Raw genomic sequence first — 15,638 nt, forward strand, 5'->3', positions numbered from 1 at the left:
CTCTGGTTCTAATTCTCAAAAAAATGTTGACCCCACCGGAAGTTGAAACTCCAACTTCCGGTTATATCAAAGAAAGAATATTCATTCTCTCATTTTTCAGTGCCATAAATCTCGGTCATAAAACAAGTTAATGACTTGAGTTTTACATATGTTATAGACACTATAAATGTCTAGAGTAACGTCAAATATTTTTGTAAAATTCACTTCCGGTCGTGAGATATAGGGTGGACATATTCAAACCTTGTTTTTTCAGTTTCTCAATAATGAATATAGATAGACGCTTGAATCTTGTAGAGTTGATCAACTAACATTAGTCCATTGTACAGATACATTCAATTTTTTTGTCCGTCACTTCCGGTCTATACCGGAAGTATTTTTAAAAAATGTTGATTTTCCGATTTTGTTCGAGTGATTTCTCAGAGATGGCTGAAATTTTCAGGAATAATGTCTTATGAAATGACCTTGCTATAATTATTTTTGTTTTTACAAAATTCACTTCCGGTCGGAAAATAGGGCCGATTTTTTATTTCTCAAAAGGTATTTTGTCCAGCATTTTTCTTGGTAAAGGTAAAATATAAGTTCATCAAATATTCAGGGATGATCAATCTACGTTTGTAAGCGTGTAGTAGGGGATTGAACATGTCGACCGTCATTTCCTGTCGTCACCGGAAGTGATGGAAAGAATCGCAAATTTCAAACTTTTTCTTTTAAATTGAAACCTATACTAGTTTATTAACTCTCTTTCAAAGTGTTAAAAGAATATTGACTCTGTCAGTAGTCAAAACGACTACTTCCGGTTTCTTGATAAAATACCTTTTTACTTTTCGTCTCTTTGTCCCCATAAATCTCGCTTATATTTGAAGTCTTTCATATGATTTTCACATGTCTTAATAAAAGTATCAACTTCTAAAGTTTTGATAATTTTGTTTTTCAAAATTGACTTCCGGTCGGTAGTAACCTAGTACTTTTTCTTTCTTTAGTCTACTTCTTTTTGTTGAGAACTCTTTCAGAGAGAGACGTGAAATTTTCAGGGAATATAGACAGTAAAGAGTCAGTGTCATTCATAGGAAAACACATCTGAATAGTACTTCCGGTCGTCACCGGAAGTTACAAGAAATGAGTAAAAAATTTGATAATACACTTCTCATTTATTGTTAAAGTACATGATCTGATATATTTGAATGGTTTTTGTAGAATAAGAAAACTCTTTACCGGAAGTGAACAAACGGAAGACCTACTCATTACTAGTAATGAGTTTCTAGTTATTATTCTTTTTCTCCGGTACTTTTTTGTCCGGTAGTGTTCTCAGAAACTACAAAAGGGATCGATATGAAACTTTCCAGGATGATAGTATAGCGTTTGTAGATGTGCATGGTGATAGTCATTTTGTCTGCACATGCATGCACGCGCGCGCACGTGCACTGCAATTTTGGTACAAAAATTGGAAAATCAGAATATTAAAGGTATCGATATGAAACCTAAATAGGATGGTAGTATATCATTTGTAGATATGAAAAATGATAAAAATTTTGTCTGCACGCGCATGCATGCGCGTGCACATGCATTACAAAATTTGTACACTAACTTTGGAATCAGTCTAACTTTTTTGTTGTTCATTGAAATGGCTTGATATTCATATCATAGGTAAATATTGAGACCCTTAACTGATTTGCATGGTCAAAATTACCAATTTGCACGCGCATGCACGTGTGCTTCATTTTGATTGGATAGTACTAAAACGTTTGTAACTATCTTATTTATGAAGCGAATGAGATGATATTTACAGCATACGTAGACAATATGTGTATCTATATATTGGTGTAGCAAAAAATGCCAACGCACACGCGCATGCGACGTTTTTCAAATGTTCGATTTTTAAAGGACGATAACGTTTTTGTTTTTCATCAAATTCTATTGATATTAGGGTTTTAGATGTGTCTTGGTACTCCTTACAAATTGCTGTGGTTAGAATTACTGCTCAGCACGTGCATGCACGTGTGCTGAATTCTGATTGGACGATTTTAAAATCGCTATAACTTCCTTATATTTGGTGGAAACGTTATGAGATTCATACTGTGGGTATATGATACAAATGCCTGTTGAACGACATGAACAAAAATTCGGAATCATACACGCATGCGCGTGTATGCACGTGCAAACGTTTTCTTTCATTTCTTGGTACTGAAATGAACATATTAAAAGTACTACATGCAATTAAAGGCTAAAATAAAATGATTTTTTGCTATAGATTCACAAGGATATCACATTTTATTTGAGGGAGGTTTGGGGAACATATGTAACGGTCCCCGTTACAATTAGAACTAGTTAAGAATTGAAAGTAAATTTTCCAGACATTTATACAAAATAAAAGAAGTTAAATTGGGATAGTTTACACATTACACTCTGTGCAATGAACCACAAAACGTAACTGTCCCAACTGATTTCATATCTTATAAAATCAACAAACATTACTCACATTCCTTATAATTTAATGTAGTTAAAGATGTTTGATATAAGAAAATCTTAATTTTATATGATGCACCTGACCAATATTGCCATAACAACAAAATGGAGACAAAACAGTCAAGCAAATTGTGACATCATTCCTAGGACCTAGCTTTGTTTATACGATATAAAGAATGCCTGTTGATAAAGTCAAATCAACCAATCAAATTGCATATCACAAAGTAAAATTAAATTATTGTGAAATATTGACCCCTTTTTCCAGTCAGTACACCTAATAGGAAAACAATATGTTGCTTTTTTCTCCGGTATGTTTAAGAATACCTCCTGAAATAGACTTTGAAATACTAAGTTTTCTTTCCTATTACCTACTAACTCTAGATCCAACATGTAAAATATTGAATTTTATTATTCCAACAATTTTAACTGTCAACTTTAGAATTTTTTACTGAACTGAAATCTTCAAAATCTCATGGAAAGACTAACTACATGTAGCAGACATGGTAATTATAAGGAAATTTAAACCAAAGACCTCATACATGTCGATGATATATTACAGGGCTTAAAACTAACTTTTTACATGTATGTCACCAGTCCAGCCGGACTGATAAGGTATAATTTCAACGAGTCCGCAGAAAAATTTACCAGTTGCGATCCACCAGAGTTTTCCAGAAATAATTAAACATATTTCATTAATGTAATCAAAATAAAATGATGGAATTAAACTTGATATGCCTCAGACAATATTGTAAAACTAATTAAATGTGAAAGATTTATATCTATTAATCAGATTCGTCTGATATCTACAGAGGAATGACAAATGTGTGTTGAAGATTCCTGCATAAACTTGCATGTTTTCCAAATTGATGCTTTAGAAAATTTACCAGTCCCATCGGACTGACTACAACAAATGTCAATCAGTCCGCCAGACTTTTAACCATGTCACTGACTGACGGGCATGTTTTAATTTCGAGCCCTAGTGTATTACAAAAATGATTTCCCATCATTTTTTAAATTCTGACATAAAAATGCCTATATTTTCTCATAGATTTTGTTCATAACATATAGAGCATAAGGCTCACTGAAAGTTTGTATTATCTTATCTTTTTTAAGTACAGTTACATGTAAGTGATAGAAAAATTTTGTATGATAAAAACTACACACTTAAAAAGTTTCACATAAATCAGCAAAAATCAAGAAATTGTGTCACTGTAAATATCTAGTTCAGATGTTTGTAAATATGAAGAGAAATGATGTGAAATTCTATCAGACATGATTTTTTTTTTTAAGAAATACAATATTTAGTCTTCCTTTACAATTTTCCCATTAGTAGTTTTATGGGAGCCAAAAATGGCTATTACGATATACAGTCCTTTAGCATGCCTAATTTACAAAATGCTCCTCAATATAAAAATTGAAGAAAATCATCAATGTCCCAAATGAAATCATTGTTCCATATTGCTCTTCATGGAAATTTATATTCATTAATTTTGCATTTTCCAAGCAATACCCATGTACACAATAATGATATTGTTTCACATTTAGAAAAGTCTAGAACATATTATGCCTCACCATATTTCATGACTGACTTTAAGAAATGTCATACATAGAAGTATAGCTCTGTAGCTTGTAGAGTACTCTTAATAATATATAATAAAAGAAAACAACTGAACAAACAAGGTGATCACGATTCTTAGACTCTAGATTATCAACAAAACAAGACTTATGAACAAGTCAAGATTCTCCGACTCTCAGTTACCTATCTACAAGTCTACAAGGTAAAATACACGACTATGTCTTACAAAAATGTTGTAGCTGGTACTGGCACATCTTTGCTAGCCAAGGGTTTTTGGTGCACTCCACTCCCCAAATGGAGAGGATGGAAAACCAATGGCTAGCAAAGATGGTACTGTAACAAATAGTCACAGCAGCTGAACCTCTGGATAAACATTGTACTATACTCAGTACTAACACTTCTATTGTTTTAGTGAACGACTTGATCAAACTAAATGAACTTGATCATAGAAAAATCAGTAAGAGGCCTATAAGCCACAACAATCACCTCACTCAATGTTACAGAAAATGAATCTCATCAACACCGAGTCCCAACAGAACATAGACGTCAGACATACAAAGTTATTTGTTATGTACCACTGCTCATCTTTCATTGAAGGCAATAAAAGAACATCAGCAGTGTCAAAAACAAAATTTATTCATTGAACATAACAATATTTCCATTATTTTATTGTTCATCCGTATTCCAAGAGGCATGATTTGATTAAAATTCAGTCTACACTATAGAATGAAGCTTGCAGAAAAATTTCAGGAATCCTGGCCCCAGGATCATGTAACAAACTCCGACTTAAGTCAAATTTTCAATCACCCGTAAGATGTTCATTACTTTAGAACTGAAACTCTTAATTTGTAGACCCTAAAAATTTGACGAAGCAATATTGTATAACAATTTAGTTTTGGAATCACTGACTTCTCAATCATTTCATTGCAATATTCAGATTTTGACTTAAGCTTAAGATGTTTCATGATCTTGGGGCCTGGCCTTCAAGCAAGAAATCCGAATAAAGAAGAAGACAACAGAGAAATGGAAGCTCACTTGTGTCTCAGGAGAGTTTTATACAGTAAAACACTTATAACCAATTCACGTTTATTGCAGAGTGATATTCATTCCCCTATGAGAGGAAAATAGTGAAACTTTCATTCGATATAATAAAGTTTGGTTATAACGATCTGTTTTTAACCGTCCTTGGAGGTCGGCTATAACCATGATTTACTGTATATAACTCATACAGTACAGTGAGCCTGGAGGTCCGCTATAACCATGTTTTACTGTATATAACTCATTCAGTGGGCCTGGAGGTCCGCTATAACCATGTTTTACTGTATATAACTCATACAGTACCATGAGCTTGAGTTGAGGTAATGTTTACTTCAAGAGAGATTTAAATGAGTACTGGTACATTTTATATGAGTGACCTCTCTCTCTCTCTCTCTCTCTTTTCTTGCACAGATAATTTGTACCAGATTTCAAGAAGGGCATGATTAAAGCCAACATAGTCACATTTTACATCACCAAAGTCCATCCTTCTCAGCACTATATCAATCTACTTTTATAATTAACCCAATGTGACAGATGTTACCCTCTACAATATCTTGTCTGATTAAGCTACTGGTGATTGGTCTACCCCCCCCCCCCCCCCCCCCCCCCCCAGCTGCACAGAGTGACACTTGAATTATGAAGTAACACAGCCCCCTTCTGCCAGGTAAGAAGGATTTCTTTCTCATTAATTTCCCCAGGGATTGATTAGCAATTAATCAGTACTCATCAATTTCATTTCTTCCTGTATATGAAGTGTAGAGAGGATTATTATGGCTTCTCCTCTCTGTGTGTACTTATAGAAAACTTAGTAAATTGCCTAAGGCTTTTATGTGAATGAATTCTGTACAATATATCATGAATAAATGCTTACTGCAGTGCAAGAAGTTTAGTTCAGTTCAAATTCTGGCTTTTAATAACTTTATTTGACTAAATAACATATACTAGGTTTCCCTTAACAGAAAAACACATTAATGAAACTTACAGTAATGAGAAATAAGTCAAAAAAAATTCTAAATCTTTTTCATGTATAGCACAATTCATCAAGACCATTAATGAACACAGAGAGAATGCATATTTGTTCCCTATGAACCAAACCAAAGCGTAATTTGGTGTTAATTGTGAGCCAGTGAACACTGATGTAATATTGAACTAGTCCATTGCGTAATGTGATGTTCATTGTGAGCCAGTGAACACTGATGTAATATTGAACTAGTCCATTGCGTAATGTGATGTTCATTGTGTACTGGTGAACACTAATGTAATATTGAACTGGTCCATTGCGTAATGTGATGTTCATTGTGTACTGGTGAACACTAATGTAATATTGAACTAGTCCATTGCGTAATGTGATGTTCATTGTGTGCTGGTGAACACTGATGTAATATTGAAATAGTCCATTGCGTAATGTGATGTTCATTGTGTACTGGTGAACACTGATGTAATATTGAACTAGTCCATTGTGTAATGTGATGTTCATTGTGAGCCAGTGAACACTGATGTAATATTGAACTGGTCCATTACATAATTTTGATGTTAACTGTGTGTCGGAGAAGACTGCTGTAAATGAAGTAGTTCGCTGTGTAATTTTGATGTTAAAGGACACATCGCATGTTTTTAAACTTTTTAATTTTTTCAGCAAAATTAATTCATTTCATGCCTAAAACTACTTTACATGTATTTTAAATGAAACAGTTTGCGTAGTTTTCGAGTTTGAAAGCGATGAAATTCAAATCTTGCGATATGCATATTTTTTTCGATATTTTACGCGCCATTATCTGTGACGTCATATGCGACCTCGAGCGAGAAGATTTGAAAACAGTTGAAAGCCATTTCATAAACAGATTAGATTTAATTGACAAACAAACAATTATCACATTAACAGCTTGTAAATAACACTGCATTAGGGTGTTTTGTGCCATTTAAGGATGTACTTGCTGTCAGTAGAGAGGATTTGGACTGTGTTTTTTTCAATTTTCGAAGGAAGGTATGAGGGACAAGACATGAATATTTTTTGTCGGCACAACGACTTTGCCATAAAAACCCCCAGTAGAATTTGTCCCTGTACTTTTTCAAACAAGCACTTGGACAAAGACGTAGATAAACTGCGAGAAAATGGTTCTATCGAAGCTACGCACTGTTACATATAGGCCTACAGCATATGCTTTCCGTTCTGCTCTTGAATTCAATACACACTCGCACCAACTGACCTTCACCTTGTTACAACATATAGGCAGAACTTTGCTAGCAGTGTCTACCAACTGGTAGTTTTAAAAAAGACAAATTTAAAGATAAAAGATAATTGAACTTTCAATTATAAATAATGAAATATAATATTTCCCGACTTTGAATTGAATGATAATGCTTTCATTTTTCTTAAGGAACGCGTACGTGTTTACAAAAACAGCACGCCGCGCTCCCACTTCCTAAGTAATAACGTGTTGATAACAAAAAATAATAATTAGGCCTAATAAAATTGCTTTAATAAAATAATTTAAAAGTATTGTGATTTTCACAATAAGTTTGATCATTATTGTTATTTTTTTTTTTCAAAATGCACCCGTGACAGTAGGCCTAGTTGTCAATGATACATAATCGTATCATACTTTAGGCCTATCTAACTTCTCCAAAAATAAATTTAATAATAATTGCACTGTTTATTTTAGAAAAGCAACAACGCTAATTACAGTTGTTTACAGAAATGGCATTACCAAATTGTGTTTAGACAGTGATCTCATGTAAACATTATTTACTCGCAAATTTATGCAGATTTCATACTCGCTTTTCTCGCTACATTTGGGTCGCTATTTGTATGCACTAGTGGCTAAAAGATATAAGACTCCGGAAATTTGTCAACATCAAAATAAATGTTATCCATGGTAAATAAATTAGGCCCCTAAAACCCGAGTTTTTAAAAATATCTAACACTACTTTTACAACAAGTTGATCGACAAAGGTCGCATATGACGTCACTGTACCACGTGACTACCTATCTAATTAAGTAGGCTTTTTGAAATCGGGGCTTAGATTTAAGTCCGTATTGTGGCTAATTATCGCAATACTTCAGCGAATGAACTATTACAATTAATTTCTCTAAGCATAAGGAAGACAAAATGCATATAATTCTGTATACTTTGAAAACACGAGATGTGTCCTTTAACTGTGTGTCGTAATTCGCTGTGTAATTTTGATGTTAACTGTGTGTCGTAGTTCACTGTATAATTTTGATGTTAACTGTGTGTGATGTTAACTGTGTGTGATGTTAACTGTGTGTCGTAATTCGCTGTGTAATTTTGATGTTAACTGTGTGTGATGTTAACTGTGTGTCGTAATTCGCTGTGTAATTTTGATGTTAACTGTGTGTCGTAATTCGCTGTGTAATTTTGATGTTAACTGTGTGTGATGTTAACTGTGTGTCGTAATTCGCTGTGTAATTTTGATGTTAACTGTGTGTGATGTTAATTGTGTGTCGTAATTCGCTGTGTAATTTTGATGTTAACTGTGTGTCGGAGAAGACTGCTGTAATAATCACCTTATTGTGGTACTGCATCAGTTGTACGATGACTTTAATCTCCGCGTGGAAGTTTTTTATGGAAATAACTCTCATTATATTTGCAGCATCTTCCTGGTCTGGATCTTCACAGTACTTATTGGCCAGGACCAGACAGGCATCAGCTGAATCAATCTACAAAACACATTCCTTTATTGCAATCTTAGTTAAGTTTTATGATAACCAGCTCTAAAAAGGTCCCAGCTGAGAAAACTCTGGTTATACTTTATTCATTAGTTTTTCACTCAGAATCCAATTTCTCTCACGTTAATTACACTGATCAAATATTTATAGCGACTAAATATGTTTCTGAAAATTCGCATGATGTCTCAAAGACTTGGTTAATTTTTTAGCACCATTTATAGCACATTTCACAAGTATTTTACAGTCTTGGTATCTGGCAGTGTATTCTGACCATTGAGAAACCTCATTTAATCAATAAAACAGTTACAGAGGAACTCTATCACATGTAATACTACAAGACTGTATGGTACTAGGTGTTTAGATATATATGTAAAACTGCTTTGTAAACTGGTCGATGCATAAAAGAACTATATACATTAAGAGCTCTATTTGCACATCAAAAGTGACAGTTATGTTTTGGATTAAGTATCCTGATACAAACTTGGCAGTTTTCTCAGTTGATGACATTTTCTAACCATTTTTTTTCTCGGTATTCTTACATAAAATGACTATGTTCCACTTTTTCTTCCAGAAAATACCAAGTGCAGCTTTGAACAAACTTTACTCTATGCTATATAGACTTATCTTTTCAGTATGGTTTGAAAATCATGTAAAAAAAAGAAAAAAGTTTCTCTAAAGCTGCTCTTTATGTTTTCTGACAAAGTAACATTTTATAAGGAAAATTTTTATTTTGAATAAAATCGTGAAATCACATTACTTTTGATGTCATGCTTTCCATATGATCAGAGACAAATAATGTGAAACTACAGTGCTCCCTCGATACATTGTCCCCCCCCCCCCCCCCCCCCCCCCCCCCCCCCATAATGCCACCCCCGCTTATTGCCTGAAAATCCTAAAAAACAGATTTCCTCCCATGTTAACACCCCCATTATAATGCCAACCCCCCATAATGCCATATGCCACAGATTTTCACAAACAAATGGCCAAATTTTGAAGGGTTTACCCTGGATAATAATGTCAATTACCTAACACCCATCCATAATCACACCTGACTACTTTGATAGGGTGCGGTGAAGTGTGACAGTCAGAACAAGGTATTCAGGTGGTCATTTTAATTGCTAATAATAGCTAAATTAGACTCAAGATAATCTAGATGTTCATACAGAATGAAGTCCAAGTAACTTTATGGTATTGAATTTCTTTTGACTGCTCAGTGAATTGTCCGTAATGGTGAACTCGTTATATATTGCCACCCCTGCTTTATTGCCCAAATTCACCTTGAACAAAAGTTGGCAATATATCGAGGCAGCACTGTATGTTCAACGTTATCTCTTTTATGACATTAGATTTAGTCTTCCTCCAAATCTCCTTTAGAATTTCCAATTTTAAGAGGGTGTAGAAATGCTGTTATCATATATAGTCCTTTGCCAAAGTAGTTGTAAATTCTTTAACCTGAATTCTGAGAATAGTATTTTCAAATTTCCTACTGGTATTTACAGAAGTACCATAGACTGATACAAACTTTTTGCACCCTCCCATTCTGTCTTCATCTGACTATTCTAAGTAATTTTCCGGTGTTTCCAATTCTCTGTTTGACTGCCTGTGTAAATGGACAGGTATATTCACAGAGCCAGCACAAGGCATTCTTAAATTTATCTTAACGCCGGCCACACAGAGTTAGCACGAGACATTCTTAAGCTTACCTTAACTCACTAGGCCACACAGAGTTAGCATGAGACATTCGTAAGCTTACCTAACTCGGGCCACACAGAGTTAGCATGAGACATTCGTAAGCTTACCTAACTCGGGCCACACAGAGTTAGCATGAGACATTCGTAAGCTTACCTAACTCGGGCCACACAGAGTTAGCATGAGACATTCGTAAGCTTACCTAACTCGGGCCACACAGAGTTAGCACGAGACATTCTTAAGCTTACCTTAACTCACTAGGCCACACAGAGTTAGCACGAGACATTCGTAAGCTTAATACCTTAACTCGGGCCACACAGAGTTAGCATGAGACATTCGTAAGCTTACCTTAACTCACTAGGCCACACCGAGTTAGCATGAGACATTCGTAAGCTTACCTTAACTCACTAGGCCACACCGAGTTAGCATGAGACATTCGTAAGCTTACCTAACTCACTAGGCCACACCGAGTTAGCATGAGACATTCGTAAGCTTACCTAACTCGGGCCACACAGAGTTAGCATGAGACATTCGTAAGCTTACCTAACTCGGGCCACACAGAGTTAGCACGAGACATTCTTAAGCTTACCTTAACTCACTAGGCCACACAGAGTTAGCACGAGACATTCGTAAGCTTAATACCTTAACTCGGGCCACACAGAGTTAGCACGAGACATTCTTAAGCTTACCTTAACTCACTAGGCCACACAGAGTTAGCACGAGACATTCGTAAGCTTACCTAACTCGGGCCACACAGAGTTAGCATGAGACATTCGTAAGCTTACCTAACTCGGGCCACACAGAGTTAGCATGAGACATTCGTAAGCTTACCTAACTCGGGCCACACAGAGTTAGCACGAGACATTCGTAAGCTTACCTAACTCGGGCCACACAGAGTTAGCACGAGACATTCGTAAGCTTACCTTAACTCACTAGGCCACACAGAGTTAGCATGAGACATTCGTAAGCTTACCTAACTCGGGCCACACCGAGTTAGCATGAGACATTCGTAAGCTTACCTTAACTCACTAGGCCACACAGAGTTAGCATGAGACATTCGTAAGCTTACCTAACTCGGGCCACACGGAGTTAGCATGAGACATTCGTAAGCTTACCTTAACTCACTAGGCCACACAGAGTTAGCATGAGACATTCTTAAGCTTACCTTAACTCACTAGGCCACACAGAGTTAGTATGAGACATTCTTAAGCTTACCTTAACTCACTAGGCCACACAGAGTTAGCATGAGACATTCTTAAGCTTACCTTAACTCACTAGGCCACACAGAGTTAGCATGAGACATTCGTAAGCTTACCTAACTCGGGCCACACAGAGTTAGCACGAGACATTCGTAAGCTTAATACCTTAACTCGGGCCACACAGAGTTAGCACGAGACATTCGTAAGCTTACCTAACTCGGGCCACACAGAGTTAGCACGAGACATTCGTAAGCTTACCTAACTCGGGCCACACAGAGTTAGCATGAGACATTCGTAAGCTTAATACCTTAACTCACTAGGCCACACAGAGTTAGCATGAGACATTCGTAAGCTTAATACCTTAACTCGGGCCACACAGAGTTAGCACGAGACATTCGTAAGCTTAATACCTTAACTCGGGCCACACAGAGTTAGCACGAGACATTCGTAAGCTTACCTAACTCGGGCCACACAGAGTTAGCACGAGACATTCGTAAGCTTACCTTAACTCACTAGGCCACACAGAGTTAGCATGAGACATTCTTAAGCTTACCTTAACTCACTAGGCCACACAGAGTTAGCACGAGACATTCGTAAGCTTACCTTAACTCACTAGGCCACACAGAGTTAGCACGAGACATTCGTAAGCTTACCTAACTCGGGCCACACAGAGTTAGCATGAGACATTCGTAAGCTTACCTTAACTCGGGCCAAGTCATTGGCATCCATGACAGTTCCATGAAAAAACTCCACCTGCGTAAAATGTCGCTTCAGCAGACCCTCCAACTCTAGATCTGGTAAAATCCTACACAAATGTTGCAGTAATCATCATTAATAACTAATGAAGTTAACTAACGTAAAATCCTGCACAAATGTAGTAATTATCATTAATAACTAATGAAGTTAACTAACGTAAAATCTTACACAAATGTTGTAGTAATTATCATTAATAACTAATGACGTTAATTAACGAAAAATCCTACCACAAATGTTGTAGTAATAATCATTAATAACTAATGAAGTTAACTAACGAAAAATTAACTAATGAGATGCTAATTAATGACGAGTCAACTAATGAAAAGTTAACTAATGACTAGTTCACTAATGATATGATATATGTAATTAATGATTAGTCAACTAATGAAAAGTTAATTAATGACTAGTTAACTAATAACGTTAATGATAAGTCAATTAATGATGCATTGATTAATAACAAGTTAACTAATGACTAGTTAACCAATTACTATACTTAACTGTTGAGAAGTTAACCAATAACTACTTAACTAATGACTAGTTAATTAATGATAGATTAACCTATGACTAGGTAACTAATGACAAAGTTATATAATTTTTTATTTTAACACACGTGTAGTACATATTTTCTTCATCATTGTGTATCAGAATATACATAGACTGAAAAATCACTGCGTGAAAACCATTTCTACTGATGATATGACCGAGTCTCTGTGGGTCTTCTCTGTATGAAAACTTTTAAATATTGATATTTTTTATATTTGAATTTAGTTAATTTTACTCTATTTGTCGAGCCATCTAACAACAAGCTTAACACAATAGTACTTGACTGCTGCCATTTTGGAGATCAGATTGCCATGAAAAGTGACAACTCTATTTTAGAACCACTAGAACAACATTTGTACCCTGCATGCTGATTTGGCATTCTTAGGTTTCTATACAAAACCTCAGTTTTGCATCAGCTAAATCGGAAATATGAGGATCATGTTGGAGAGCATTAGAAATCACAACACTTCAGAATCTGCAGGAACACTAGAGAAACATTTATGTCAAGTAGGGTGGCTGGATAGACAGCCATTTTGGAGAAAAAAAGATTAAAATATAATCATTTACAGATGCTGCTTCTGTTAAAACCATCGAAAAAAAGGCAATGGATGTCAAATAATGGCAATGGCTCACAATGGTGATCTGCCTGGTGAGCTAAAAATCTATACATAAGCAGCCAGTGAAATTTGAATCAATAAGTCAATTCAACTACACATGGCATTTCCTGTACAGAATTGATTCCCTAATGAAGACTTTCTACACCAATATTAAACTTAGTTATGGCTTACGAGATTATTTTCTCCACTGTGTTGATGGGATAAATGAAATCTCTACGTGGAACTTACTTGTGAATAAATACAATCTCCACATCTACATCTTCCCTGTCTTTGTGGAGAAAATCTTTCAGGAAATTGGACACAGAATCAAAGGTGATGTGGCCACATACAACTATATGTCTGAAAGGCAAAATTAGTAAATCAGGATAAAACTAACAGATTTCTTCCACTCATAACATAATTATTGAATTTAAGTACCAAAAAAAAAATTGAGGATAAGAATGTATTTTATTTGACATCATTTTAAACAGACATCATGCTAAAAGAGTTAAATCTTTTATACTTACTTTTTACCCCTTTCTTTTTTATAGCAGCCACCATACTTTTGTCTACGGCCCAATATGTCTGCGATTTCTGGTATCCAAGACGCAAACATACCCTGTTATTTGAAGAACCACATCTTGAGTTATGTATATATACGGGATATATATATATATATATATATATATATATATATATATATATATATATATAATATAAAGAAAAATTAGATTGCTGAAAACAACTCAACTAGTTTCATTTTCAATCTTCAAGAGTTCATATATATATATATATATATATATATATATATATATATATCATCAACTAAAAGGATGTCTAAATTATTTTTTCTTTTTAGTATATTTATGACATTGATCACTATTCCTAAAATATCTTCACATTTTCATGTCTGAACTGATGACAATGCGATGATTAGAGATTAAAATTCAGTGATCTACCAGAGTGATGGTACTGAATACATGTATTACCAAACTATGATCAACTCTTCAAAAATCCCAAATTTCTTATATAAAAGCATTTGATAAAGAAATGGCATTTTCTTTTTATTTCTGGATTATATATTATCATCATTATCATCATTTATTATATACCCATCAATGTATTGTTCTCTGATACTGTGGATTTCACAGCATGTGATCCGGTTTTCCGGATCACCACACTGTGTTTTTCTGATTCCGTATCAGTATCCTCTGAAACTGATGCCGTCACAATGCATCAACGCAACGTTATTTGTGGAAAATGTTGACCGCGTCACAAACGAAACTGCGTACACAAAACATAATTTCATGGTATGTCTGTGTTTTTGATAGTTTGGATTACATTTATTATCTTAGAAATGTGGATTTAAAATGCAGAAGGGGGTATATAATAAATTTATCATTACTACAGTAACTTGATCCGAAGAGTTAGATCACGTCTCGTTGACAGGCGCGGATCATTAGATCAAACTCGACGCGAAGCGTCTCATGTGATCTGATGATCCGCGCCTGTCAACTCGACGTGATCCGACTCTTCGGATCAAGTTACTGTAGTAATAATATATATGTATTGGTGTTATTTTCTGTCATTAGTGATGAATTCGTAGTAGTACCCTGTAAAAGAAATGGACCAATGCTGACACCTTTGTGTGCATGCATGTTTTTGCCCAAAATGTTTGTAGCTAATTGGATACCAGATTCTTCATTATGTTTGAAATGCCACTGCTGCATTGTGTGTTGTGGCTGGAAGTTCACGGGACTAATTAAATTTTTTCTATTGATTTTATAAATGAACATATGCTTTAGAAAGTACTGCACCCATGTTGTTACATAGGTCTAATTAGTAAGAATCCCAATTAGTAAGAATCGACAAAATCCACACCCAGCCATGAAAAACGAACTGCAGTCCATTACATTTCACTGTATCTAGTGCATTAAACCTTATATTAACAATGCAAACTTTTCATACTTTTACATGTTTTCATGCCAAGTCCACAAAATGATATATCTATCCTATACATGAAAATCAATTAAAGCATTATAAGGAACCCTGACATTGACTCAGAACACTTCGAATCACTAAGACAT

At 35.0% G+C, this 15,638-nt stretch overlaps 1 protein-coding gene across 8 annotated transcripts in view; it reads right to left on the minus strand.

Annotated features, from left to right (window-relative positions):
* The window catches only part of LOC125668783 (calcium-activated potassium channel subunit alpha-1-like), an 89,270-nt gene that overhangs the window by 42,329 nt on the left and 31,303 nt on the right, over positions 1-15,638 (minus strand). For all 8 annotated transcript variants that reach the window (XM_056164373.1, XM_056164367.1, XM_056164375.1 and 5 more), the window contains exons 7-10: positions 14,079-14,170; positions 13,801-13,911; positions 12,356-12,461; positions 8,607-8,759 (exon numbers count right to left, since the gene is read on the minus strand). In XM_056164373.1, coding sequence (XP_056020348.1) covers positions 8,607-8,759; positions 12,356-12,461; positions 13,801-13,911; positions 14,079-14,170 — 462 coding nt within the window. The remainder of the gene's footprint in view (positions 1-8,606; positions 8,760-12,355; positions 12,462-13,800; positions 13,912-14,078; positions 14,171-15,638) is intronic.

This window comes from Ostrea edulis, chromosome 4 (genome assembly GCF_947568905.1).
Source record: "Ostrea edulis chromosome 4, xbOstEdul1.1, whole genome shotgun sequence".
NCBI lineage: Eukaryota > Metazoa > Mollusca > Bivalvia > Ostreida > Ostreidae > Ostrea > Ostrea edulis.